Source organism: Squalius cephalus (genome assembly GCF_949319135.1).
Source record: "Squalius cephalus genome assembly, chromosome: 3".
NCBI lineage: Eukaryota > Metazoa > Chordata > Actinopteri > Cypriniformes > Leuciscidae > Squalius > Squalius cephalus.
This window is the reverse complement of record NC_137124.1, coordinates 23,208,071-23,234,713: the sequence shown is the minus strand read 5'-3', so window position 1 is coordinate 23,234,713 and position 26,643 is coordinate 23,208,071. Positions and strand designations below refer to the sequence as shown.

The 26,643-nt window shown below is 38.3% G+C and overlaps 1 protein-coding gene across 1 annotated transcript in view; it reads left to right on the top strand.

Annotated features, from left to right (window-relative positions):
* The window catches only part of uacab (uveal autoantigen with coiled-coil domains and ankyrin repeats b), a 60,272-nt gene that overhangs the window by 12,353 nt on the left and 21,276 nt on the right, over positions 1 to 26,643 (top strand). Inside the window, exon 2 of the mRNA XM_079866931.1 lies at positions 22,551 to 22,681. Within this exon, the coding sequence (XP_079723057.1) occupies positions 22,551 to 22,681 (131 nt within the window). The remainder of the gene's footprint in view (positions 1 to 22,550; positions 22,682 to 26,643) is intronic.

The following is a 26,643-nucleotide window of genomic DNA, read 5'->3' as shown; positions in this document are numbered from 1 at the left end:
AACTGAAGCACAAATAATTCACAACATTTCCAGTCGGTGTTTCTAGTCAAATTAGTGCATTTTCCGATCTGATAATCTAATGTTAGACCTATAGGGGTGTGAATCGGCACTGGTCTCACGATTCAGTTCGATTGCGTTTTATCATGTCAACAATTCAGTTAAATATCACAGTGCATCACGATGCTTTGCAATATTACTGCACATGGCTACATTTTCGTCAATCATACAAGCAGTCACATATATGAACTTTTTTATTTTATTGAAACCATTTTATCTGCTCTATGCTAGTAAATTCTAAAAACGCATGAAACTGTCATGTAGCCTAGTGACAAGGTAAATGCTCACAATAACGCTAATGGTCACTTTACAGTGTCGCAATGACCCTTTTTTTGTTTAATGAGTGCATAGATGACAAGAAGCTGACTGAAATTTGCTACTTTGAAAACATATGGGCTCTCATATCTTACACACAGCTCCCAGGGTGAAGTTCGGTGTTTTTGTCCTCAAAATGATGAGCACACATATACCATTTATGCAGAGTATTTTAACTTAAGAGCTGCAAGACATGCTCGTTTTCTCTTGTCATTCTTTGGCATAAAATGCAAGGCATATGGCGGCATATACGGACACTCTTTTCAGGTTTGCTGGTGCTAAAAAAAAAACACGTACTTTCCAGTAATTTCTTCAGTTTATTGGTGTTGTTGTGGCAGTCAACAGCAGCACAGTTTAACCCTATGCTCATTTTAATTTGATTAACAAAATCACAAAGTATCCTTTTCACTACACAAAATAACCGTTTCATCTATATAAATGTTCCATTCACAGTAACTGCCTTTCATAAAGCTCTTACTATCAAACTTTTGATTTGCATCTCTTCTCGTTAATACATTTGTCTATTATTTAATCCAACTGATCTTATGAATGAATCATTTGGTGCAGCTATAGATTTCTATAGGTATTGATTCTATAGACATAGTTTCTATGTTTGCAATTTCTGATATGGATTACCAAATGTAATGATTTCTTTTTACACAAGTGATTTATCTTAGATTATAACCACCACTATATTCAGGCCCCGTCCACACTACTGCGTTTTAGTTTAGAAACGGAGAATTAAAACGAATATGATCTCCGTCCACACCAGCGTTTTAGCTGTATTAGAATTGATCTCCGTCCACATTAAAACGACTGAAAACGCGGATCACATGACCATTCACCAACACTGGGCATGCGCGTGCAGGTGTAAAAACAACTTCATTGATAAAATTATCCCACCATGCGCTGATTCTTCCCGGGTTAACCCAAAACCGACGCTCCATGTACGGTCGATACCGCCGCTGCACATGGGAATTGTCACAGATCGCTCGAATAATAGCTTGCCTCCGGCGCATGTAGGCAGTTATAGCATTGTAAAAGGCAGAATTTACTTGGACAACAGCTGCTAGCAAAGATATACTCCATGACTGATGACACCCAATCATAGAGCCGAGCGTGAGCCTCTACTACGTCATCATTTCTAAAGTCCTCCGTTTTGACCCGTCCACAAAACGCCCTCCGGAGATTCAAAACGAAAAACGGGTCGGCAGCATTTCTAAACTTCTCCGTTTTGGATCTCCGTTTTTGCCGTTTTAGTGTGGACGGGAGGTGCAAACGTAGCAAAAGGTCTCCGTTTCTAAACGAAAACGCAGTAATGTGGATGTGGCCTCAGAGAGTGTGTGTGTGTGAGAGAGAGAGAGAGAGAGAGAGAGAGAGAGAGAGAGAGAGAGAGAGAGAGAGAGAGAGAGAGAGAGAGAGAGAGAGAGAGAGAGAGAGAGAGAGAGAGAGAGAGAGAGAGAGAGAGAGAGAGAGAGAGAGAGAGAGAGAGAGAGAGAGAGAGAGAGAGAGAGAGAGAGATTTGCTATTTGTGAACATAGAGCAGGATAGAGTACAAGGAAGAGGAAACAGTCAAAGACGGTGTACAGTAACATCAGATTGACCAGAGATGCATCAATAGAAGGGAAACAGATGGCATCAAATCCTTGTGACTGTGTCATACTTAATCACACCTTTTGATAACACACTGTATAACATGAATTCAATTACATAAGTTAGGCTAGGTAATTAATTTTCTAATGTTGCAAATTTAGCCTGTATTACTGTAATTCAGCAACAAGGGTTATTTGAAACACGAATCTTGCATTGTTTGCTATTAAAAGTACTAAACTGAAAGAAGATCATACTGTTGTGTTGGTGATTAAACCTAATGTTCTCATTATATATTACAATAATCTTGTGTTTGAGACAATGATTATGTGGACTGAAATGTATATAACTGTAATGAAAGCATGGGATCAGGTTTTGAAAGAATGACTAGCTGTGTAACAAGTGTGATCAGTTTGAATTTTTGTACTACGAGTTTTGATAATGTACACCTTACCTGTGAAAATGGTACCAAAGCGAATTAAAAAAAAATATATAGATGATTCTATATAATAGCACATCTTGTACTTAACTGTTTTCATCTACTTTATGAAGTGATTCCAGTCATCCCTCTGCGTTTTCAAAGCCATGACCAGAATCAATTTTAATTGGCCTACGGTTGAAAAATATGATGAAAAGTAGCTCTGCTGGATTATTAACAATATCATCAAAGGTTTTGAAAAAGAAACATCTAAAAGGAATATCACTGTCTCCAATAACCCAATCATAGTCAATGTCGGGCATTGCATTTGAGCTGACGCTGAAGAGTGGATGACACCGGTAAACTGAAGTGCTTTCCAGGCTGGTTAATAAACTCTACCAAACACATCCTAAATGAGATTAATCAGATACAACATAAAAGTAATATCATTCTGCACAAAAGGACACACATGCACACGTGAACTTGACTGTGCACTTGTGGATGTGCTCTTCCCGAAACAACAACGCTGAATCACGGGCAACTAAAGCACAAAGAATTTACAGCATTCCATTACAATAGTGTTCTCATTATAATCTCATTAGCTGCGCATCTTGCACTTAAAGGTGAACTAAGTAACTTTTTTTACCTTAACTGAACAGCTTCGGAGTCATTGGAATGGTTATATTACTTATTTCGGGTTGAATGGTGGTCGTTTCGCACCCCCCTGGTGCCCGTGAGCGGAAAATACGCACTTGCAACTTTGAGCCGGCGGGCCACCAGCCGCTGCGTCAGGAAGTCTCGCGTGATATCAGTTCTCGCGATGTAAACAATTGCTTTACGGCCAAAAGAAATCTGCTAAAATGCTGTCATTATTGCGCTCCCTCACGCTGTTCGAACCCGAATGAAGAAGACGTTTTAAAGAATGTCCCATCTGCTTTGATCTATAGCCTCTGGTGTCTGAGAATCACCAACGAGTTTTTACAACAGTGTTGTCAAATATCTATTCCGAAGCTGTGGGGGGAGCTCTAGAGAGAAACCTGCGAGCAAAAAGTGAGAATACAGCGAAGAAATCCCGAAGCTACTGAGTGCTGCTTTAAAGGCAGGGTAGGTAGGATTTTTATAAAAAACTTTTTTCAAATTTGTTTAAACTGTCTTTATATACCAATAAATTATTAAAATGTAAGTGCTCTGAAACAGAGAGTATAAAAATCGAGTGACTGTAGACCTTTTAATCTGCAATAAACACAGCTCATTATTTCCATTCGGGACGAAACAATTGATTGGTTTGGGCGACTGTCACTCACTCTCGCAACCATTGCTACCACCCCTGTTGCTAGATCTGCCCATATGCGCGCACCCGTTTGATTTGAGGGGTGCAAGAGAGGCGCGGAACCTACGAAGAGTAAAAGTATGGCAGAGAAAGAGCATTCAAAATTCAAAGCACCTGCATATGCAGTCAGCGAAGGCAAACAAGGCAAAAACTACTTCCTCGGACCCTGGTTGTCCGCACTCTTGAACGACCTCCTCTGCTTCGCCCTCGACCCCGGACCTGTCCTCGAACCGACGATGCAGTACTTGTCAACAATGTCAACAATGTTTTCATCATGGAAACTCTTACATGCAAAACACCGTATATGTTATGAATCTTACACGAAATTCACCTTCGTCACAGTGTAACTGATGGTAATGGAAAAACGTGTATCAATGCAACCTGTTTTTAGCTTTGCCTTATAAATATAGCTCGTTACCTATAAACATACCTGCAAACTTGTCGCTTTTCGGCGACAATCGCCGTTTTCTTGGTCAATTGGGTCATTTACGTGAATCGCGTAGAACCGGAGAGTTTTTGTTTGGGGGGGGGGGGGGGGGGGGGGTATTTTGAAATTTCAAAATACATTTGAAATTTCGTTATTTCAAATGCAGGCGCGTTGCGCGTGGTGGGCGCGCTCATAATCCGCCGGCGCGACCACAACATTGTCCAACATCAAATGGCAAACGTAATGCAAGCGGAACGAAACTGCTCGTGGTTGACGGACCGTTTATCAGTTTGGACCAAAGCAGCGCGAGCCGATCTTGATCAAGCGACACTGTTACTACACAGCGCTGATAAGAGATCCAGTAAAGAAAGCGTTTGAATTCGCCACAGAAGTAATAACATCGCTGCGAGATCTAGTGAGAAACATTCAGATTTCTCCGTTATTAACGGATCAAACAGCTCTGACGTGGAAACCAGGAATAAACATTGTGGCATGAATGAACTATCCAGCGTCCACAGATCAGCAACATTCACCATGGATTTACCGTAGTAACACTCACTGCAACCATGTAAGTTTGGCAGGAATAGTAGGCTACAATGCCTTCAAGTAACATTACGTCGGTTTTATTTTGACAATGTTATGAATACAATTGCCTCAAATGTTAATCATTCTGAACTAAAATAAACCTTTGTTTATAACTATACAATATTTTTTCCAAGGAGCTGTTTTGTTTTATATGCTCCTAAGAAGAGTCAATTAAGTTATAGCTCCAGAATTGCTCAAAGTAAAAAAATTTCATACTTTATGATGTTAGTTTTAATTAAAAAAAAAAAAGATTAAAAAAAATTAAATCCAGGAAATTTCTCTGGTATTTCTTTCTTTTTGCTGTATCAAAAATGTACCAAACCGGACCGTGACACAAGTGTATCATATCGAACCGTGAATTTTGTGAACAGTTACACCCCTACTGTTTACACAACAGCTGATGCGAGAGTAAGTGTAACATAAAGCAATTTGGCAAACGTGTTAATCTCTTGTTGCATGGGGTTAAACATGAAATTTCTGTTTAATAAAGCACTCAGAAATGTGTCATTTGCATTTGTATGTGACCCCCCCCCCGCGCGCGCGACACTGTCACCTTTTTTACTCTGAGGAGTTTGCAGGTCTGTATAAATATAGCTCGTTACCGAATCAAACAAAGTATATTTTAAACTTTACCAGTATCGATATGCTAGCTTGATAGTGAGTACTAAAAGAAATCTTATTTGTTTATATTTATAGTGATAAAGTTAGGTATTTTATTACATGTGATTCTGACATGTCACTGCATGCACTGCGCTCCTTCCTCTCCACCATAGACAGTATATAAACTCCACTCATCTCAGGTAAATAAATGTGTCTTCCAGCAGAGCCTGAGCGTTTGGCGTCGTGCGTTCATGTGTTTTGGGGGCGTGGCTTTGGAAGGAGCCCAGAAGGGAGGGGGTGGAGTGAATGGAAATAATTAGCTGTGTTTACAACAGTTGTGAGAGGTCTACAGACACTCGATTTTTATACTCTCTTTTTCAGAGTACTTACATTTTAATTATGTATTGGTATATAAAGATAGTTTAAACAAATTTGTAATGTTTTTTTTTTTTAGAAAAATCCTACTTACCCTGCCTTTAACTGTATTGTCATGATCAAAGTGTATCACTGCAAATTTCAAAATTCCAGGTATCACTGCAAGCTTTCAAAGCCACAGTTTCAATGTATTTCGCCGGTCTGGATGGCATTCTGTCTTAATGCTTACCAATCAGACCTTAGGTACCGGCAAAAATGCCGTAACAACCAATCAGAAAAAACGAATTATATTTTTTTTAAATCACACAGCGATCATTGATTTCATGATCGATCGTTGCTGTCACGCCCGAGTACTCGAGTACTCCTGCACATCTCTACAATATATTTTTTTTCAGGCTGTTAATAAATCACTGTATATAAATTATGTTTTTATGTATTTTTGAATAACTTAATGGAACTGAATTTTTTTTTTTTTGATGCACATCATTGACTTCATTATATATATATTCCCATCTACTTAATGTTTCAACATAAAGCAACTATTGTGACAAAAAGGTGATAATACCTTGTTTTTTTATAATCTGCAAAAGAAAACACTTTAGTGCCAGCTCAGGAGCTGGAGAGTCGGATAATGAGCGAAATGTGTTGCTGCATATTGATCGTTTGGAATGTACTTGACAAACAAGAGGCTGCAGTCTTGCATGCAGAGATGGCATTCACGATGTTGATGAAAATTCTCTTTAATTATGGGCTATTTGACCAGGTATCCATAGACTATATCACCCCCAAGGGGGGTCTGGGATCCCAAAACCTTTGCATTGGTTCTATTTATTACAGATATCAGATGCTGATTTGATTTTAAGGTCACCATGAAATAAAAAAAAATAAAAAAAATCTTTTTTTTTTTTTTTTATGAAATATTGCAGTGTTTAATAAAAATGATTTGTCCATGCACATCATTATTTAAAAAAAAATCATGTGCCCTCGTAATCTTTAATCAAAGTAACTTCCCCTCCCACTTTCAGTGACATCTCTTTTCTTTTCATCTCTTCTCAATCTGTCACTCACAAAAATCCAGTCAATGGATCCAATCAATTCCCGATGGACAAAATTAAGTCCCGACTCCCGTACCACATTTTTTTCTTGTTCGAAAAGCTGTTTCACTCTGAAATATGTCACAACAGGGAAGAAAAGACTATCACAACTTCTGTTTCATGCCGACTTCAGCAAAGCATTTGTAGTAAATGTATAGCAATTTCATTTTAGCGGATGATCTGTTTTTTTGGGTGCAGGTATGCAGTATACATGCTGTTTTGGAAAGAGACACTATGAAACTGGGTCTCCAAACACTGTGTGACAGCTTGTGATTTTGTGTGGCACTTGTTCTGCTGACCTCAGCGCGCGCACACACACACACACACACACACACACACACACACACACACACACACACACACACACACACACACACACACACACACACACACACACACACACACACACACACACACACACACACAACGCTGAACCACAGTAACTTTGACTGCAGTTGCGTTGGTTCACAATGATCAGCAGTAAAGAAACCTGACAAAAGGTGTTTCTCAGACAGCTCACCCAAATTATTTAAAATATTACAGGAGCATAGATGCTGATTTTACTTTTGTCAGTCACATTGGATGGTTATATTTGAACAAATCTGCAATAGTCAAGCTTGCCTAATGCATCATAGAAGACTTGTGAATGCACTTCAGGTTTCAAACAATAGTTTGGAAATAAGGCATTAGGACTGCCTCCTATAGGAGAGACATGGCATTAGCTTGAATGCATTGCCCTTACATAGAGCTTGAGTTTCTACTTGGCTCCATCATGAAATAACTGTTGTTAAACCAGCCCCCCCTTGCAGGGACTATCCAACCCCTTTTATTTATACCGCCTTGGTAAATGTTTACTTGACATAATATTATGCTATTATGTTTTTTTCTTAAAGGGATAGGCTTTCAAAAATTAAAATTGTCATTTACTCACAATCTCGTCGTTCCAAACCTGTATGACTTTCTTTCCTTTTGTAGAACACAAAATAAGATATTTGGAAGAATGTCTCTTGTTTTTCATCCATACAATGCAAGACAAAACTGTGTAGTGTAGTTTTTTTTTTTTTTTTTTTTTTAGACCCTACTGACTTTCATTTTATGTGCAAAAACATGTTTTCAAAACATCTTTAATGCTTCACAGAAAGTAAGTCATATAGGTTTGGAATGACATGAGGGTGAACAACTTTTGGGTGAAATATGTTTAATTTAATATTTAACTTAGACAAAGTGTTGTTATTATTATTATTATTATTTGTTTAAATTCCTAGAAGTGCCTGGCAGTGTCTTAAGGAGGCCTACCATCCCAGATAGAGCTACTAATGCAAAGAATACTTTTTTTTTTTTTTTAGTTGGGAACCATTTAGTAGGCTGTGTGTGTGTGGTATGGTATGTAAGAGGAGGAGGGGGAGTGGGAAGGAGATTGCAAAGGGTGTAGTGAGACAAGTCCTAACCTGCCATTCTCAACATTGATTCCCGAGCGGGAGGGTTGCTAGGCTTTAGCTGGCACCGTCCTTTCACTTAACATTCAGACTCACAAACAAACAAACACAGACACACACACACTCATCTTTTACTATCTGTGCTTCTGTTCTTCATCTGCACTGATCAACTCTCATTGTTCTCATCAGAGTGTTTGTGTACCTTGTGTTGTTTTAGTTTTATGTTGTTTCAGGTGTTTCTCTCAGGCAAATGCAATATTGGGCCAGATGAACATTTCTTCTCTTGTTTTTCCAGTGGGATTTTTCTGAGACATAGATGAGATAATCGAGGTCAGGCAAATATTTTTTTAATGAAATATGTGGACCAGTGAATTTCTGGAATGCTAAGCAATTTTTGCAATCAGTTCTTTTAAAGAATTATTGATGTATTGATGTAAGTTTGGGTGGGACATATTGAAGAGATCGTAAAGGCATTGACAATAGCTCAAGTTACATGATACTTGTTAGTCATGTTCTCATTCCAGTCTGGTTCAGAGCTGTTAAGTGGTGTAACTTTGTTTTAAAAAGTGGGTGGGACAGGAGGTTGGGGGTGGGGATGGGGATGATTTGCTAATACAATGCTATATCAGAGATGTACAATAACAATTGCAGAAATAATAACATATTGTTGTCCAGAAATCAATTGCAAAAGAACATTGAGTTTAATTTATCGACATCGTAACATGATAGTTTCATCCTTACATTTACGATAATACAATGTATTGTTAGTCCCAAGGTTTTTGACATCACTGAATAAATACATAGTTCCACATTAAACGTTTGTCTGCTCTAATGGTCTGTTGGTAGAAATTTTAAGCATGTCAGAGGTTTTGGTTTCTAATCAGCCCTCGAATTGTTTATTCTTTTTTTTTTCTTTCTCATAAAACCAAAGATGTTTGTCAGTGATTGTTTATCAAGAGCAAGAACACGTTTGTGTGCATTTTGTTAAGTGATTTCACCAAAATGAAGAGAGAGTCCCCGCAACGGCATTAAGTGATAGATTGAAGTGTGTGTGTGTGTGTGTGTAGACTGTGCACGAGCCACAGGATAACACTGTATCCACAGCCACAGATAACAGCAGCAACAAGCACTCAGCATGATTTCAAAACAACACATTCCTGCACCAGACTGGCTCTTATTTTACACAACAAACAAAATTAATACTGTGCTAGTTCACTGGAGATGTTTCATTTGTATTAGGTACATTCATGCCGCGAGATGTTTCAAAAAGTGGTGGGGACATGTCCCACCCGTTCCACCCGCAAATTATGTCTATAGAGCTAATGGACAATAATAAAAGCTACAATTTAAGTTTTGATTTCTTAAACCAATGACTGTAATTATTAGTTATCGAAGTAGGTTGTAATTCTTATCAGAAGTTGAATGTGCATGTAATTTGTGCTGGGTTTAATGTATGAATGAAAGGACTGCTGGAACAGTTGTCCATCTCAGTGGTTAAGTCAGTCCGTTAGGGGGCTCCAGTGTTATTGTAGGTGAAAGAATTGAAATGTGTGAGAGAAAGTGCTGTCACGCTCTGCTATTCTTGCCAGAATCCACAGAAATGGGAGCAGGCGAGGTCACTGTAATGTAATGCCAAAAATCCAAAGCATTCCCCACCATGACTGTTATTAAAGAGACCATTTCCTTTTCACTTTATTGGCTTCTGAGATATTTCACTCCTTTCATTTTCACTTTTTCTCTGATGTTATAGATATTTAATCAAACGTATGAGTTTTGATTGTCACTTTTATCCAGCTTTTTTCATAATTTCTATTAACTTTTTTTCAAGATCAGCAAGTGCATAAACAAATCTGTAGAAATATCAGAGCACCACAAGCTCACGTTTCTAGGACATATTTTTCATGGTTTAGGTTTAGACAGCCTGCACATTTAAGAGAGGCTCACTCCAAAGCTCCATAAAACTTGAACTTTTAAATAAATGTGAGTGCGGAGGCTGTTTATTTTGGCCCCTTGACATGAGAAGGAGCCGTATTTAATTTTGTTTGAAATAACAATTGAAAGAGGGGTGACTGTGTGAGAGACTTATAGTGGGAGTTTTCTAGTCTGGAATTCATCCTCATTCATCAGAGTGGTGATAGGACTCTGCTCTGGTGGAATAAGATGCCTCGGCTTTGATAGAGACGTTGGACGGACTGGCGCCAACCAACAGAGGATGAACTCAGAAGTCATCACTCCCCTGTCTAGCATTCACTTAGATATGCTGTGCCACCCACAGTCTCTTTTTGCCCCTCCTGATAGAATGATGAATAAGGCATCCAATCTGACTGCATTCAGTCTGGTTGAACGTTTATCTTGGCATTTCACTCATTCCGAGAGCATTGACCCATTGCATTTGTGTCATACAGTATCATTTAAAAGTGTAGTAATTTTTTTTTTTTTTTTTTTTTTAAATGAACAAATACTAATATTCACATTAAAGACATGAACTGCATTTTTTAAAATTATTTTATGTTTCCTGAGGTGCACTTATAATGTTAGTAAGATTTTTATATCACAAATTGTCATAATTTAGAAATAAAATGCATTTTCCTACCCTGATTTAAGCCCTCTGATTTGAACGCTCTGTTTGAAGGGCCCTGTCTGCTTTGAGACTTTAATGTAAAAGCCCACTGCTGTGATTGGCTAACATCTTTGCAAATGAAATAAGTATTTAAGAACACTTTCAAATTATTTAAGAAATAAGAACACTCTCAAATTCTTTTACTAAGTTTTTACTATTACAGCTGTTGAGATAAACTAATGGTGAAAAGTGTTGATGATTATTGCATTATATTTTGATCTACTTCTGTCGAATGAAAGGTTGCAACGATGAGCCGATGACAGACATGTCCGTTGAGCGCATGAATGCAGTGATCTCGTCATTACAACTCGATTTATCCACTCTTACATATGCTTTCATCACAACTAACAGTGCAAACATGATGTAAATAAGAGTGTAGACTGTGTAATTGATTGTAACAGGAGTTTTGGTGTGAGTCCAGAACTCAGTCACTGATAAATTCGCGCTGTGTGATTGACAGCTCTAGCGATTATAAAGGGAAGGTTCTTTGATCACTTTCTATATGAAATTTAGTCACAGTTTTAATAACAGATTATTTTCATGCTAGAGAAACAATGTGAAGTTGACGTTTAGCCACAGGCTTGAATTACTGATGCATAAACACAATAAAACAATTTTGAAACAAAGAACGTCTGACTGTACATGAATCATTACATATCAGAAATCGCTAGGGATGGGTATCGTTAAGATTTTAACGGTATTACTACTCTTACCGATATTGCTTATCTATCCGGTACTTTAACAGTATTCTTATCGGTTCTTTTTGTAATATTAAAAAAAGGAAAAAAATAATAATTTAGAACATAATTAATATTGGTTTATATTTTGAAATGTAAAATAAAAATCTATAGCAAAAGAAAAAGCAATGCTTTAACAAAACAAATAAAACATCTATGCTATGCAGAAGGGTGCAGGCTTTTTTGTGTTTTATATACAGAAGACATAGGACAGATTTTTTAATTTCAGTAATGTCTACTGACATTATTAGTTTTCTTTTTAGGCCATATTACTTACCTGAACAGTAAAGTAGTTAAATGTAAAATAATACTGCATAGTACAAATATAAAAATAGAGAACTACATAGACTTCCCTGTAGAAATTATACATTGATTCTTATTAAAGGTGCATTAAGCAAGTCTCTGAGTTTTTGCAGAACTATGCCCCCTCTGGCGGCAAGCGAAGCTGCAACCAGAGGTGTGCACGCTCACGGACAAAAGTTTTCTTTTTTTTATCTTACGTGGAGTTTGCGTTGGTGTTTGAAATGAACTATAAGCAGGTCAGTCCATCTTCTACGGAGAATGCCGGCGAATACACTAACCTGCCAGGCATAGCTATAGAGCTGGTAAGTCCCGCCCCTTCCGCAAAACCCCGCTGGACCTCAAAGTTGAAAAACCGTCAATGCAAGTGAATGGGAGAAAATAATTATTTTCTGATCCCGTTTGAATTGTGCCATGAATGTGAACATGTTGTCTGTGAATTTTTTATATAACTTTTCGTGTAAAGAATGATACAATTTAGCGGGTAGAAGTTTGATACGGTTAGACTTTGTGTGAGAGCACTTTGTGGACTACAACTCTCGACGCGTTTGAAACGTCAACACCACTAGCACGGACTAGCTCACGGATCCCGCTAAACATGGCTGTGTCTTTGGTGCACTTCACCTCCTTCTTTCAGGGAGAGGACAAAATCGTTGAGGTTGGCGAAAACCACGGGTAAAAGTCAACTTTATGGGGTGACGTCACATGGCGACATGTAGTCTTTCTCGTTATGTCTTTTCCACAACTGCTAGCCAAAGAATCATACCATATACTGTCAAACTCGTAACATGAAAAGTTATATAAAAAATTCACAGACAACATATGTTCACATTCATGGCACAATTCAAACGGGACCAGAAAATAATAATTTTCTCCCATTCACTTGCATTGACGGTTTTTCAACTTTGAGGTCCAGCGGGGTTTTACGGAAGGGGCGGGACTTACCAGCTCTATGTGAGCGTGCCGTGAACGCGCATGACGTCACGCCCAGTCTAAAATTCCGGCCCGAATCCCTCTTATTTATTTTACTTTACAGGATTATAGAGACAATCTCAGTGATCAGAGAAGGGCTCATTCAGCCCATCAGGCAATTGTTTAAGCATGTATGGGTTAGAAAACGGGTATTTTTAACATGAAAAGTTGCTTAATGCACCTTTAAAGCTACTATTAAAGTTCTCAGTCAAGAGCAGTGAGTGATTTTCTCCTCATGTTTTGTTGTTTTATTAACATTAAAGGGATAGTTCCCCCCCAAATGAAAATTGTCATAATTTGATCTCTCATGTTGTTTTAAACTCAAATAAGTTTTTTTCTTCTGTTGAAAAGAAAAGTTATTTTGAAAAATGGGGGTAACCAAACAGTTGCTGGTCCCAACTGATGTTTATTCCTACTATGGAAGTCAATGGGGACCAGCAACTGTTTGGAGTGCCACATTCTTCAAAATATCTTCTTTTGTGTTCAGCACAAGAAAGAAATTAATTCAGGTTTGGAACAAAATATTTTAATATTTTGGGTGAACTATCTCTTTAAGAACAAGCGGCAGCATGTTTACTACTAGGCTACTGTCACTTTAAGTACGCATCTAATAAACATACATATGACACGCACCAGATTTTCTCTCAAATATTTGCTTTCACTTAAAGGGTTACTTCAGGATTTAGCATTAAGCTTTGTATTAGTAGAAAACCTGTAGTATTTTCGAATTACCATGCTTTCCACCCTCATATCCCCCTGAGACAAGAGATTTATGTATTTTTTGTCTGGAAAAAATCCTCAGATGACGCAAAAATCGTCATTTTGCGTCATCGGAGGATTTTCTGGACAGAGGCTAAAGACTACAGCCAGTAGATGGCGTTGTTCCGCATGTTTTCAGCCCGCCCATACAGGGTGGGATCTCACTCACAGAATGTACACAGTGTCACTGTCAGCCTCTTTCTTTGGAAGCTAAGCTAGCAGGCTCTTGTTCTGTGGAGAAAGCTGAATAGTAGGAGAAAGCTGAGTAAGTAACCATCCTCCTTTTCCCGGACTTGTCCAGCGGGCAAGATCGTTCAAAATGTCCGGGATTCAGCTTTTGCTTTCTGCGGTCGCCATTCATTGTTTACATGCACACCTTTCAATCTAACTGAATTCATTCCGATTGGTGAATGTGAATGTAGTGTTTACATGAACGCTAAACAAGTGATCGGTTGATGTGCGTTTTACCATTGCTAAGAAAAATTCCCGCTCCTCCGTGAGAGATGCGAGACACGGCGCGTCTCAGTAATGACGCCACCGCCCTCGCGCTGTTCTCCCGCGGCCGTCAGCCTCGTCCTGCTCGCCACAGTAAACATGATGAATGGCGACTGTAGAACGCAAAAGCCGAATCCCGGACATTTTGTACGATCTCTAAATCCCTCGCAAACTCATCACGTAGGCTAGCTTTGTTGTTTACAACTGCGCACTCTTACCGGTAGGCGTGGCCTCCTAAGGCAGCGAAGCAAGTGCATTCTGGGAGTTGTTGTCTTTCATCCACATAAGCCAAAAATACATTTTCTGGCTTTTCTCAGTCTAGAAAGCTCCAAATTCAAAAATTTCTTCACATTTCTTCTACTTAAATGACCTATTTTAAATACACATTCATCTTCCCAGAGGTGAAGTATCCCTTTAAGACATAACCAACTGCGTTTATGTAAACCTTGTGTGTATTTGACAGTATCAGCTCAATAAGACTTGAAAGATAACTTAGTCCAGTAGGTGCTGTTTGACAGGCTTTTATTGCCTGTGTGTTTCGGGTATATGTGCTCAGAAAAGCGCACGTTAGAACAGCGCATCAGCACGCAAATTAAATTGTTTAATCAGTAAGGCTTCAAAGCACATCCAAATAATGAACTTTTGTGAATTGCAGTGTCCCGTATGTGTAACTCTACCTCTGCGTTAACATGTGATGTGAAGTAGCCTACATCGCATTGTAGAGTATGTTGAGACGGAGGCACCAGAACTGCAACTGATAGAATGCACTGTAGCACGATACTACAATATTTCTTCAAAAGAGGATCGTGGAGACATTTCCGAAAAAAGTTGATTTCAGAGCTTTCACAGAGGTTTCAGTAAAAGCTCTTTTTGGACTAACAAGGAAGTTTTGAGTTCTGAAACTTACAGGATGTTTTTATAGTACAATGACCTCTTACATGTCAAAATATCAAGGAAAATTGGATTTCTCAGTTCATGACCCCTTTAAATTGACCAAAAGTGACAGTGAAGACATTTATAATGTTACACAAAATATTTGTTTCAAAATAAATGCTGTTCGTTTGATCTTTCGATTCATCAAAGAATCCTGAGGGAGAAAAAAATCAGTTTCCACAACATTGAGCTCCAAATCAGCATATTAGAATAGTAGTGAGAATATGTTTGCTTTTAATTAATGAAAGTATCTTGCCCTCTGACATTATATATATATATATATATATATATATATATATATATATATATATATATATATATATATATATATATATATATATATATATATATATATATATATATTATTTTTTTTTTTTTTTTTTTTACTGTTGCCAAATGCTCGCACATTACCCAAATACAGGCACTGGCATGCCGACGAGATGTTAATTTTTCATTCCTCTCTTATCTGTTGATATTCTCTCAAGTGTTTGCAGAATAATGAGCACTCTGCTCTCAGACATGACTCTCTTTTAGTTTTAATTGAGAAGCTTTTTGACAAATGGTCAAGGACTTTATAAGAAAATATTTATAAGAGACTGAGGCAACACTTAAATGTATGAAGTTTCTTAATAGTGTCGCTGAAATCTCGCTAGATTGTCCCATGATGGTTTAGGATGTGTTGAGAATTATGCAGTGGGGGTCTGCTCTGCAGAAGGATGAAATCTGAGAATGACACTGTACAGGTCAGCAGAAATCTGATCTTGCACTTTACTCAGCTGTCGGAAGTGGAGGAAAATAGCAGGGAAGTGGTCTGGGCACTGGGTCAAAGGTCAAATCAGAACATTGTGATCAAACAGCTGGACAAGACCCAAGTGTGTCTCTGTGTTGCACTGATCTGATGTTTTGACCCCAATGTATTTTATATAGGCTATTCATTTTTGAATTTATTTATACATTTTTATTTATTTATTAATTAGTTATACTTTTTTATAAGTATTTTTATATATTTATTATAGTATTTATTTATTCTTGTTTACATTCACTTTTGACATGGTGTTTAAATTAATACCTTGCCAACCAGCCATTTTAACCAAGAAATGATTATGACCATGGTATCATTGCCTTGCTACTGTCCTGTATTTCTGGCATCTCTACTCCCTAGTGTAGCATTTTTTCGCTGACTCTAATGACACCATAGGAGATAACTGACGTTAACTGGTGGGGTCAGAGCCGACTAGCCTATAGTTACAACCGAAGATTAGATAATGTGTGAGAAACCGATACGCCCTAACTCAATTAACCATGTTCGGTGTTGCCATGGCAGCAGTATGCCTTGTCAGTCATAATAACGGCACGTCAGTGGGCCCGAGACTGCTCTCAGCCAGTAGCTGTCTGCGTTTAGCTATACTGTAGATGTAAACACAACGTCTTCCAACAGTTCCTCTCTGCCTTTCTTTAGCATGCCGACACACTTTGCTGAGATCATCAAGATGCCTTTTGGGAAGATAGAGGCCCTAATTAAAGCATCTGTTTATCCCAGTACTCAACAACGGACACTGGGTCTTAGCATAGCCGTAGAACTTCAGATAGTCTCTAGTTAACTACAGTCAGTGTGCGCAGTAATACAGGTTAGACCCTCATAATACAACTTTAAAACCACCAGTGACTCACTAAATAGTTCATAAAACAATATCAAGATATTGCATATAATCTGAATGTGTTAGCTGTAGCTGTTGTGAAATAAATTATAAAAAAATATATTTTTAACATAAAAGGTATACGTTTATTTGATTGTGGGCCAGTGTTTTATTTATATATGATACAGTAAATTAATGATTTTAATAGTTTGTTAACAACAACAACACTGATGTGGGTAATTGTATTCATTAAAACGTTAAACCAGTTCGTCATGCTCAGCAGCACTAAAGATTTGGATCACATTGAAAATGTGACCCAAGATGTTTTTTCTCCTGCATAATTTTATATTGGTTAAAAAAAAAAAGAAGAGTATATTCCATCAGTAGGTTCTGCTTAAGGATTGTGATATCCAGCTGTGCGGTGTTTTTGATGTGGAATTAGTGATGGGGTAGGCTGAAATCCAAGAATCCCTGTTTTCTCCCTCTCTTTTCCCACCTTCAGCAATCCCACCCTCTACAGTCACATGAGAGGGTTACGTCTGCCTCCAAAACTTTCTAATACAGCGTGACCGCTCTCTGCTCCGCTCCAGGGGGGCTAATTCAACAGCAACTCATCCATCTGTGGTCAGTGCAGCACTAAATCAGACCTGTTGATGTTTGGATGGCATGTCACATGTCTGATGGGATGAGAGATTTTCTGAGTAAGAATTATGGGAAAATGACAAACAGATTTAAATGTCATGCGATGTCATAGCTGCAGGTGTCCTTATGTGGGAGCAGCAGAGAAGATGAGCTTGTTGAGTGAGTTGTTGTGCAGATTTCAGCTTATGCCATTTAATAATTCATAGTTGTCAACATATGGCCCTGGGCTAGTGCAGGTAGTATTTAAAGCACTGACACGTTACTCTTTAAAAAAAATAAAAAAATAAATAAATTTCATACATACTTGATCACTGTGTCACACCCATAATAACTGCTTGGTTATGTTCAGTCTCTTATTCTCTCTCTGTGTTATCTTAGTATATCTGGACACAAGTATCTATAGCTTTCTTCTGTGTGTCTTGATTTATGGCCATGTACGTTTGCTGTTGCCAGGCAAGACTTTGTGGGTGTGATTTGGGATGAGGGATAGGGTTTCATTTTTACAAGGTGTTGACATGAGTTATAACACATAGAGTCATCCAGACTGCCCGGCAGCCAAGATTCAACCTAGATACATTGTCCAACCAGAGAGCTTATCACTTCATTCCCCGTTGGTCTTATTAACGTGTTCACATTGAAAACCCACCATAGAGAGTGTGTGTTTGTGTAGTTTTCACAGGTGCATGTTAAATCAACACTAGATGTGACACACCCTGTTGCTCAACTTTATAAAAAACCAACCTGCTTGCACCTGCCCCTTGTATGCAAATGAGTTTTGTTAATGCATTGCACACACACACACTATTCGTTTACTGTCCCCAGAGGTTAAGACTCTTCTTGAGTAAATGCATACAAATAGGGGATGTCATGATTTTGTTCATTTTGTTCTGGAACAGAAAATGAGTGCACTGATCTTCGCAGGTGTAATGATTCAGCGAGAATGCTAAGGTTGTCAAAGTTCTTGATGTATCCTTTAAAGCAATATTTTATTCCAAAAATAAGACTTCTTTTAATCACCCTCATATCGTTCCAAGCTTGTATGACTTTCATTTGGAAGTGTTTTTTTTTTTTTTCCATGTATGAAAGTCAGGAAACATCTTTTGTGTCCATAAAGAAAAAAGTTAGACAGATTTAGAATGACATGAGGGTGAGTAAATGATAGGGCTGACCATTGACACACAATTCACAATTCAATATTTTTAACCCAGCCCTAGTTAAGTGATGACTGAATTTTAATTTTGGGGTGAACTATTCTCTTAATGCAATGGTTACCAAACTTTTTCCACCCCACCAACATGCACCCACATAAAGACATTCTCAAACTTGACCTGCTTGCAAAATCCTACAGGATTTATTTGAAACATCGTAAATAATACATTACTACAACAAATCAACTTCAATGGGCTTCTCATTGCGTTTGTGATGCAAAGTCTCTAAGGCTTCATTCTGTCAGAAGCTAATATTTTGAGACCCACAACAGGCTGTGGTCTGGTCTCTCTTCATTACCCATCATTGTAATGGTGAATCTGAGGGTGAGATATGCCTCATCATATTACCTTTTCTATAAAATCACTGTGTCTACACCGGACGTGACAAAGAAAACGTAGTCCGTTTGTCTCTTGTGTCAGAAGTTGCGTGAGCTCTTGGTCAGAAATAGAACTTCATGAATGTGTCGTCGTGCCGCACCGCATCCAGTGTAGAAAGCATCACTGATTATAATTGTTTTCTATTTGCTTTTGTCTAGTGTAGACACATTGTTTTGGTAGTTGTCATTTGCAGTAGATTAATTGTCTACTTTGTTTACCTGGCACTGGCAGTCCTTTTACAAACTTGTCCATGCTTAGTGCAGAATAATGCATGCATCATTCATTTATATTTTTATACTCAATGCTCAATTCTGTTTCTTCAATAGCGCAATCTAGTGGTCTGTTATTTTACGATGACAACCACCACAACTGATAATAGACCACTCAAGCTATTAATGCAAGTTATCTTGAGGTCATTTGAAAGAAGATGCCATATTTGATTTGAGAGCTGCAGCAGAAGGCAAGGTTTTTATTATTATTATTATTATTATTATTATTATTATTATTATTATTATGGCATTACATTTATAATTATTTTTCACTTTACAATGGTGTTGCTTTCATTAAGGCTCACCCCAAACTGTTGCAGCATAGTTCTACATCGTACAGTGACATTCAAAAAAACGGTTTTGTTTAGCTAAAATTACTGGAATTAGTAATATTTATGTATGCGTCTTATGTTTGTCTTATGGCGTACACACCAGTTTTTTTACATTTTACAACAATAGTAAGTTCTGCAAAACCATGAAATGACACAAATGGAAGTATGAGGATAATGTTGTGACAGTTGAACTAATAAAAACCATCTATCATAGTTTAACTTTCTTTTTGCCACCCTTTGCTGAGAATGGATTACAGCTCTACACACAGAATTTATGTATGTTGGGCACTTTTTCTTTTGACCTTTCTGTCACTACTTTGTAAACTTCCTCAAAGTTTCGCAAAGTAATCTCTTTGTCAAAAAACTAAATTTAGTAACTTCATTTCAAGTTTTAAACGATAAATATTTCTTAATATAATATTCAGTCAATGGTGTCCAACCAAACTGACATGTAATGTATATTTTCTATGGTCTTGCTCTTTAAGATTTTTTTTGGCACTGAATTAGTTGCGAGATGTTTATAGTCCATTCACCCAGTGTCCTCTGCAAAAGACAAAACCGAAATAGTCCTCACTCTTACACATCCACACACTCTCTATTGTGCCTATTTAAGGGACTAGACCCTATATGCATTCATTTCAGTTTCATTGTTTCTATGGGGCCGAGCAGGTTTTGAGAGTCGATACCCTACCCAGCACTCCCTTATGACATGCTATATGAGTGGGTATTCTCACATGTATGCTGCTGTATCGGTGGGGGTAGTGGGGCATTTTAAGGAGTAACTGAACTCCCTCACTGGCGCTGGTGTGAAAATTGAACACGTCCCTGCTGCTTTTTGAATAGCTTTCAAATCTCTCATCTACCAAATTAAAAGCTGACATCTTGCCTTTTGTAAAAGATCTTTTGCGTAGTGTTTGTCTTGCAGATAAAGAGATGGCAGGGGGCGATAGTAAACAGGCTTCCATGCTCCATATGCCAGACAGTTGATTGTAAAAAGCCGACACCTAATCCTGCTACTCTGTGCTTCATCCGTCAACTCAGACCCCTCCCAGCAAAAGGCTGGAAGCGTCTCGTCAGACCGCCAGATGATGACCTGGTCTGGACCTGAGACTTTAATCTCCCAGAGATTAATGGTTGTGGCTTTATGTGCGTCCATGGCTGCGGAGGGGGATGCAGTATGTGCCGGCAGCACTGAGGTTCCTCTCGTTTGGCTGGCCTTGTTGCTCACGGGTGTCACTGTAATGGTTACTCATGGACTAGATATGCTAGGATGGTTTATTATTAGCAGTTCTACCTCAATCAGTCATTGGAGGAAGGTCCGAGGGTCAAAAATAAAGAGGTAACAGCTTGTCTGCGTGCTGTTTACAGGGATATTTTAGACCTTGAAGAGCTCACATATTTACCGCCAGAGGTTGAACAACCTTAACATTTGGCACAGATGAGCAAAGAAGATCGAGTCAGAAGGAGAGGAGCAGGGAACTGAAAGCAGCCTAGCTTTAGAAGATAGAGCCTGTGCAGACAGGAGGACGGTCTAACAGAGAGGGGAAGAGATAGACTCAACCCCGAAAGGAGGAGCTGCTGTCCCGGGGCTGGTCCCTGCGCTACAGCGGCTCTCTCTCTGTGTGTTTGCATAGTTTCTCATGCCGTGATGAAGTCTCGGGGAGAGGCTGTGGCCTGGAGAGAAGTTGGAGGACTCTGCCGAGGTTTCTGGTCCCCCTGCGAGGCGCTGGCTGCCTGCTGGAGAGGGGGATTCATCTGAAGACCACAAACACACACACAAACACTCGCTGGCTGAGTGTTCATTTTGTTGGACAGGCAAAAGAAGAACTTTTTCTTATTTCTGTACTTCTCCAGACCACTGCAAAAGGACCACCAAGATGAGTCGATGGCTCAAATGCACCTCCATGTACTTTGTAGGTATCAAGAGATTCTTAGTAGTGATTTTCCCTTAAACTTTGCTGTGCTCTGTTCTTTTTGTCTTCTATGCAAAGGCTGGAGGGAGAGAGGCTGTTATTTCATTGTGTCTGTGTGTGTGCGTGTGCTTGTTTTGTGTGAGAGAATGACTTATAGCTATCTCCATAAATTCAAGGAATCCAGGAATGCTGCAGCATTCTTTGGAGAGTGAATTGTTGCTTGATCTTTGGAGCTTAGAGGTCTTTTGAACAGCGTGTCAACTTGTATGATCATGCTAGGCTTAAATGCCTTAAAAGCCATTTTTTTTGTTGATGATGAAATAGTTTTTCTTTTCTTTTTTTTCTCCTCACATTATTATTTGGTTTGTGAAATGTGTATTAAGACAAAGTAGGCTATTTATTTCCTCAGATGTTGTTTTGACATACCAGTTCAACATCAAATAAACCTTTCCATTAGATGCAGATTTCAGAAATAGTATATATCATATATTCATGTTTACCATACTCCTCGAAATGGTACTTTATCGAAAGTATGCACATTAACACACACAAAAAAGAAAAGAAAAAAGAATGACTATGTAGAAATAGGGAGTAATCTTCTTTACCTCATAACCATTACCTTGTGAAAATAAAATCAGGCCCATGGGGGTCTTGCACCATTTAGTAAATAGTAAACCCATTTTTCCAGTTCATGGTTGACTAATTCTGTCATCCCTTTTTATTTTGCAAAGATATAAAGCCTTTTCTTTTCCTTCAAGCATTTTATTTCCTGTTGTGCTTTTGAATATTTGAATATGTGGTGTACAGGAGTTGTTCACATTCCTTCATTCAGCTAATTACACTAGCGATCACCACCCTGATCATTAGAGGAATCATGAACAATAGGTGTCACCTCTGCAGTTTTATTGAACATGACACTGCTGTCTTTGTATATATGCTGATGTTATGAATGTGCTGATCTCTCTCTCTCTCTCTCTCTCTCTCTCTCTCTCTCTCTCTCTCTCTCTCTCTCTCTCTCTCTCTCTCTCTCTCTCTCTCTCTCTCTCTCTCTCTCTCTCTCTCTCTCTCTCTCTCTCTCTCTCTCTCTCTCTCTCTCTCTCTCTCTCTCTCTCTCTCTCTCTCTCTCAGAACACAGACTGGAATAAATATGATGACAGGCTGATGAAGGCAGTGGAGAGGAGGGAGGTGGACAAGGTTGCAGCAGTGCTTGGCAAGAAGGGCATCATCCCTACCAAACTCGATGTAGAGGGCCGCTCTGCGTAAGTTCCTGTCACTAGGGATGGGTCACGATTGTCACCCAACAACTGACTAGGCTATTGTTAAGGTCAACTAGTTTATCTTGATTTTTTTGTATGTGCATTTAAGAAAGCGTGGTAAGTTAAACAGTCCTACATTTCAAAACCTTTTTCCAGAACCCTGTATTCTGATCCACTTCTTTGCGTGCTGTCTTACTGTTTAACATAAGAACACGTCCCTAAGAAACGTGGCCTCTCTTGGTGGGATTAACCCAAAATCAACCTAATTGTACAGGGCATCCTTAAGACAGATTAATCGACTAGGCAGCATACCAATTAGTCTGCTTTTAAAAATGTGTTTTTTTGTTGCACATCTCTGCCTGTCACATACAGTATAGAAACTACAGGATTATTTATAATACTTTGTCATCTTACATACTTTCACACTCTTTAGGTCTGCATATTTCTTAAACCTGTAATAAAGTTTTCTGTAATAGTATAGACTGTAGTTTCTGTAATAGTATAGACACAGTTGTGTTCAAGAGTTTTCATTATAGGAAAAGAATTATATCATTTCTTGTCTTGAATACGATCTTCAACTAACCCGTTCAATATATTACACTCCTTTATCATGCAGCAGGCTGATTGTCACTTCATTAGCCTGTCTTGCCCAAGGGTATTTATTTATGCATATATTTGCATGTGTTTATTTATACTGTTGTTTGTTTTTATTTATGCTTTTATTTTTCACTTTTGTTTTATTATTAGTAATGATGTGATTTAAATATTTGAGTACATATAAGATCATTTAAAAAAAAAAGGGCACTTTCTTCTATATTGGTTGTAAAGGTGTGCTTGAGAGCATATGATTGTGAACAACTTGAAATGCTTTGGTTTTTACAGAACTTGATTGGCACTGATAGGCCTATGTTTTTGTCCAGTCTGGGCTGAGGCATTTTGTGCCTGACCAAGGGTTTAAGTTAAGATTGGAAAACATGTGGTCAGAGAAGCTTGACCAGGCGCAGAACAGCATGGGCCTCCTGGGCTGGAAATGGGTCTTCAGTGAGTAAATCTATGCTTGTGTACACTGACTAAATTTAGGAGCTTGGAGTTTTTTTCCTTCTTAAACTGGCATGTTAACTGCTTATGTAATCTTCTGAAAGCTCCCAGTCCAGAGAGCTTTAGATGATGCCTCTTTATTTTGGGATGAATGCAAGAAAAGTATTTTAAGTTAGAGGTGATTCGCTGAACCCTCTTATTCAGTATCCCTGATTGATGTTCCACATTATTAAATGACCACACAGTAGACTTCAACACTATCAGATCAATTGCGTCTTTTCCTGTTTTAGAAAGCCAAGCTGGCCTCCCGTCCATCCCTGATGTTTTTACTGCTTTGACATGGTATATGTAGGGCATCGATGGACTCATTTCAGCTTGATTTAACCACAGCTTTGTTTCATTCCCTCATTTAGTCCATAAGATTCCCCTTTGGGTATTTTTGTCATAGTGTGAGATTCTTCTTGCTCGGTTGGGTGGAGATGAGCTTGACTTGTAATAAGGTGCTAGAATTTCTCAGGACTAAATCAAGTGCATTCGCCGCCGTCACAGTCGTCGAGTCGGCCTTTGTGTAACAGAGCTCAATTAATAAACACCAGCCTGTTATATGAAACATGCTTGTGGACGTCTGTGCATCCTAATGGCTGCCAAGTGACCTGAACATGAGCGTATGTAGCCTTTTTGTCTAGTAGTGGAATACACAGGTCACATGACTTTGGATTTGTGGAAATCCTCTGTTCATATATAGCAGGACCCCACATGTAGACTGCATCTCCAGCCTGTTATTTTCCTCACCAGTCAGAATAGCTCACAGGGAGGGCAGACCACAGGGCTTGTAGGGTGTAATACAGTAGTTCGGGTAGATAAATTGGTAACCTGCATTAGTAGAGCATTTTTGCCTTGTGGGCAGTTGGAAATGAGTAGATTTATGTATAAATAAGAGTATGACATGAAATACACCTGGTTGACAGATCTTGCTAATGGATGGTTAGTTCACAGGAAACATAGACTAAGCCTTCCTGCTGTGACCATGCCTTTTGTTTCTTTAACACCCCCACTTTTGAAAATAGATTTATCCAAGATCTGTAATTAAAACTTGACAAGTGCCAAATGAGAGCACAATTGATTTTGATGAGTAAATAAGTTGACCAGTAACTTCGTTAGGAACTGAAACAAAAATGGTAATATGCCCCTCGCTGATGTTAGTAAAGTGTCAGTCTATTACAGCTCACACATCTTCTAGTTGGTCAAAGATTACAATAGAAAATAGACAAATGTTACAATAGAAAAACAATTAAGTAATTGAAATTCTTGCCTTTTAACATACTGTATATGACAGCTGAGAAGCAACATAAATACATAAGTACAGGAAAAGAGGGGGAAGGTAAATAGGTCTAAGACGTGGCCCTGAGTCCTGACTCAAAACAGTGGTATTATTGTTAACTAAACCTAAAACTATTAAACATTTCATTTTCGGGAATTGAAATTTGTACACAAAATATTAAATGAAAAACTTACAATTAGAAATGCTGCCTTGGCAACTAACTGCAATAAATATTACAGAAATATATTGAAATAAAAACTGAAAATATCAATTTCAGTAAAAAAAAAAAAGTATAAATGCTGTAATAGTACAGTCTATACATAATACTAAAATAACAGGCCTCCAGGTCCCTAGAAGTACAACAGTTCTTTATTTGACTGTATTTGGGAGTAACACAGGCCAGACTTATTATTATATTATTAACAGATATATTATTATTATTATTATTATTATTATTTTGAATATTAAATTGGAAACCTAATGCAAAATGCATGACCAATAAGGAATATATATCACTAGTACGTTTTCTCAAAGTTCATTTTGGACCCTGAATGTCCACAGAAATTTCTCTGGAAGATCCGGGAAAAAAAAAAATTGAGGTACTTAATGTTTTGCTGCTGCTAGAGACTTTTAGTTACCAATGAGTCTTGTGTTCATTAAAGCATTCAAATTCCTAATGCGTTCCACATTTCTAAGATATTCAGATGTTTTGAAATGTATTTTGCTGAACTGCAGAGATTCTGGTGTGACTGGTGCAGCATGCAAAAGTCTTGTTTTGAAGTCAAACTGCTCCCCACCCCACCTCTCTGGCACCTCTAAAAATACATAATGTATCTTGGAGCCGCAGATATGCGAGTCAGCCAAGAAGTTGGAGCCAAGCTAGAATGACATGTCTGGGCCTTCATGACCATCTGAGCCCTTCAGTCTCGTCTAATCGCCAAGGGTCACTTACCGTAATAACAGCCACCTTCTTTACATATACCTAACGTTATTGCATTGAGTCGTTTTTAGCTATGAAATCATATTTGCAGGAACCTGCCAGATCAATGAGCTGTGGCTCCCTTTTGGCTGGAAATTGTGCTTTTAAAAAAATTTTTTTTCTTAGATTAAGTTAGAAAGAATCAAATGTAAGTTTATAGTAGTTGGGCAAATGTTGTTTTGATGGCTTACAAAAAAGCTATCATAACTAAATTTCAAAAAGTGATTTGCACTAGGCATGTGAGAGTCACCCCATTGCTGAAACAGTATTAAAAACACACAAGACATATTTTATGTCCTCAATTCTAATAATAAGTCACTTGCCACCCATCCATGTCTCCATGGGTGGTTGTTTGGGACTGTGTGGAGTTATCTACAACTTCACACGTCAAGCTTCAGGTCAGAGCCCTGTCTACATGTTTGACTTCTCACCATCAACATGGTCTTAAATAACACTTTTCAAAGAAAGGTGAACATTTGCACATCTATCTTTACAACATGTCTCAGAGGACATTCTCGCCTCTTTAAACTGAGCTCAAAGTGCTGATTTTTATCCATTCTGAGTCTTACATGAATGTGAATCAGTTAAATAGAAACTTCATCTTGCATCTAAAGCAGTTATAGACAC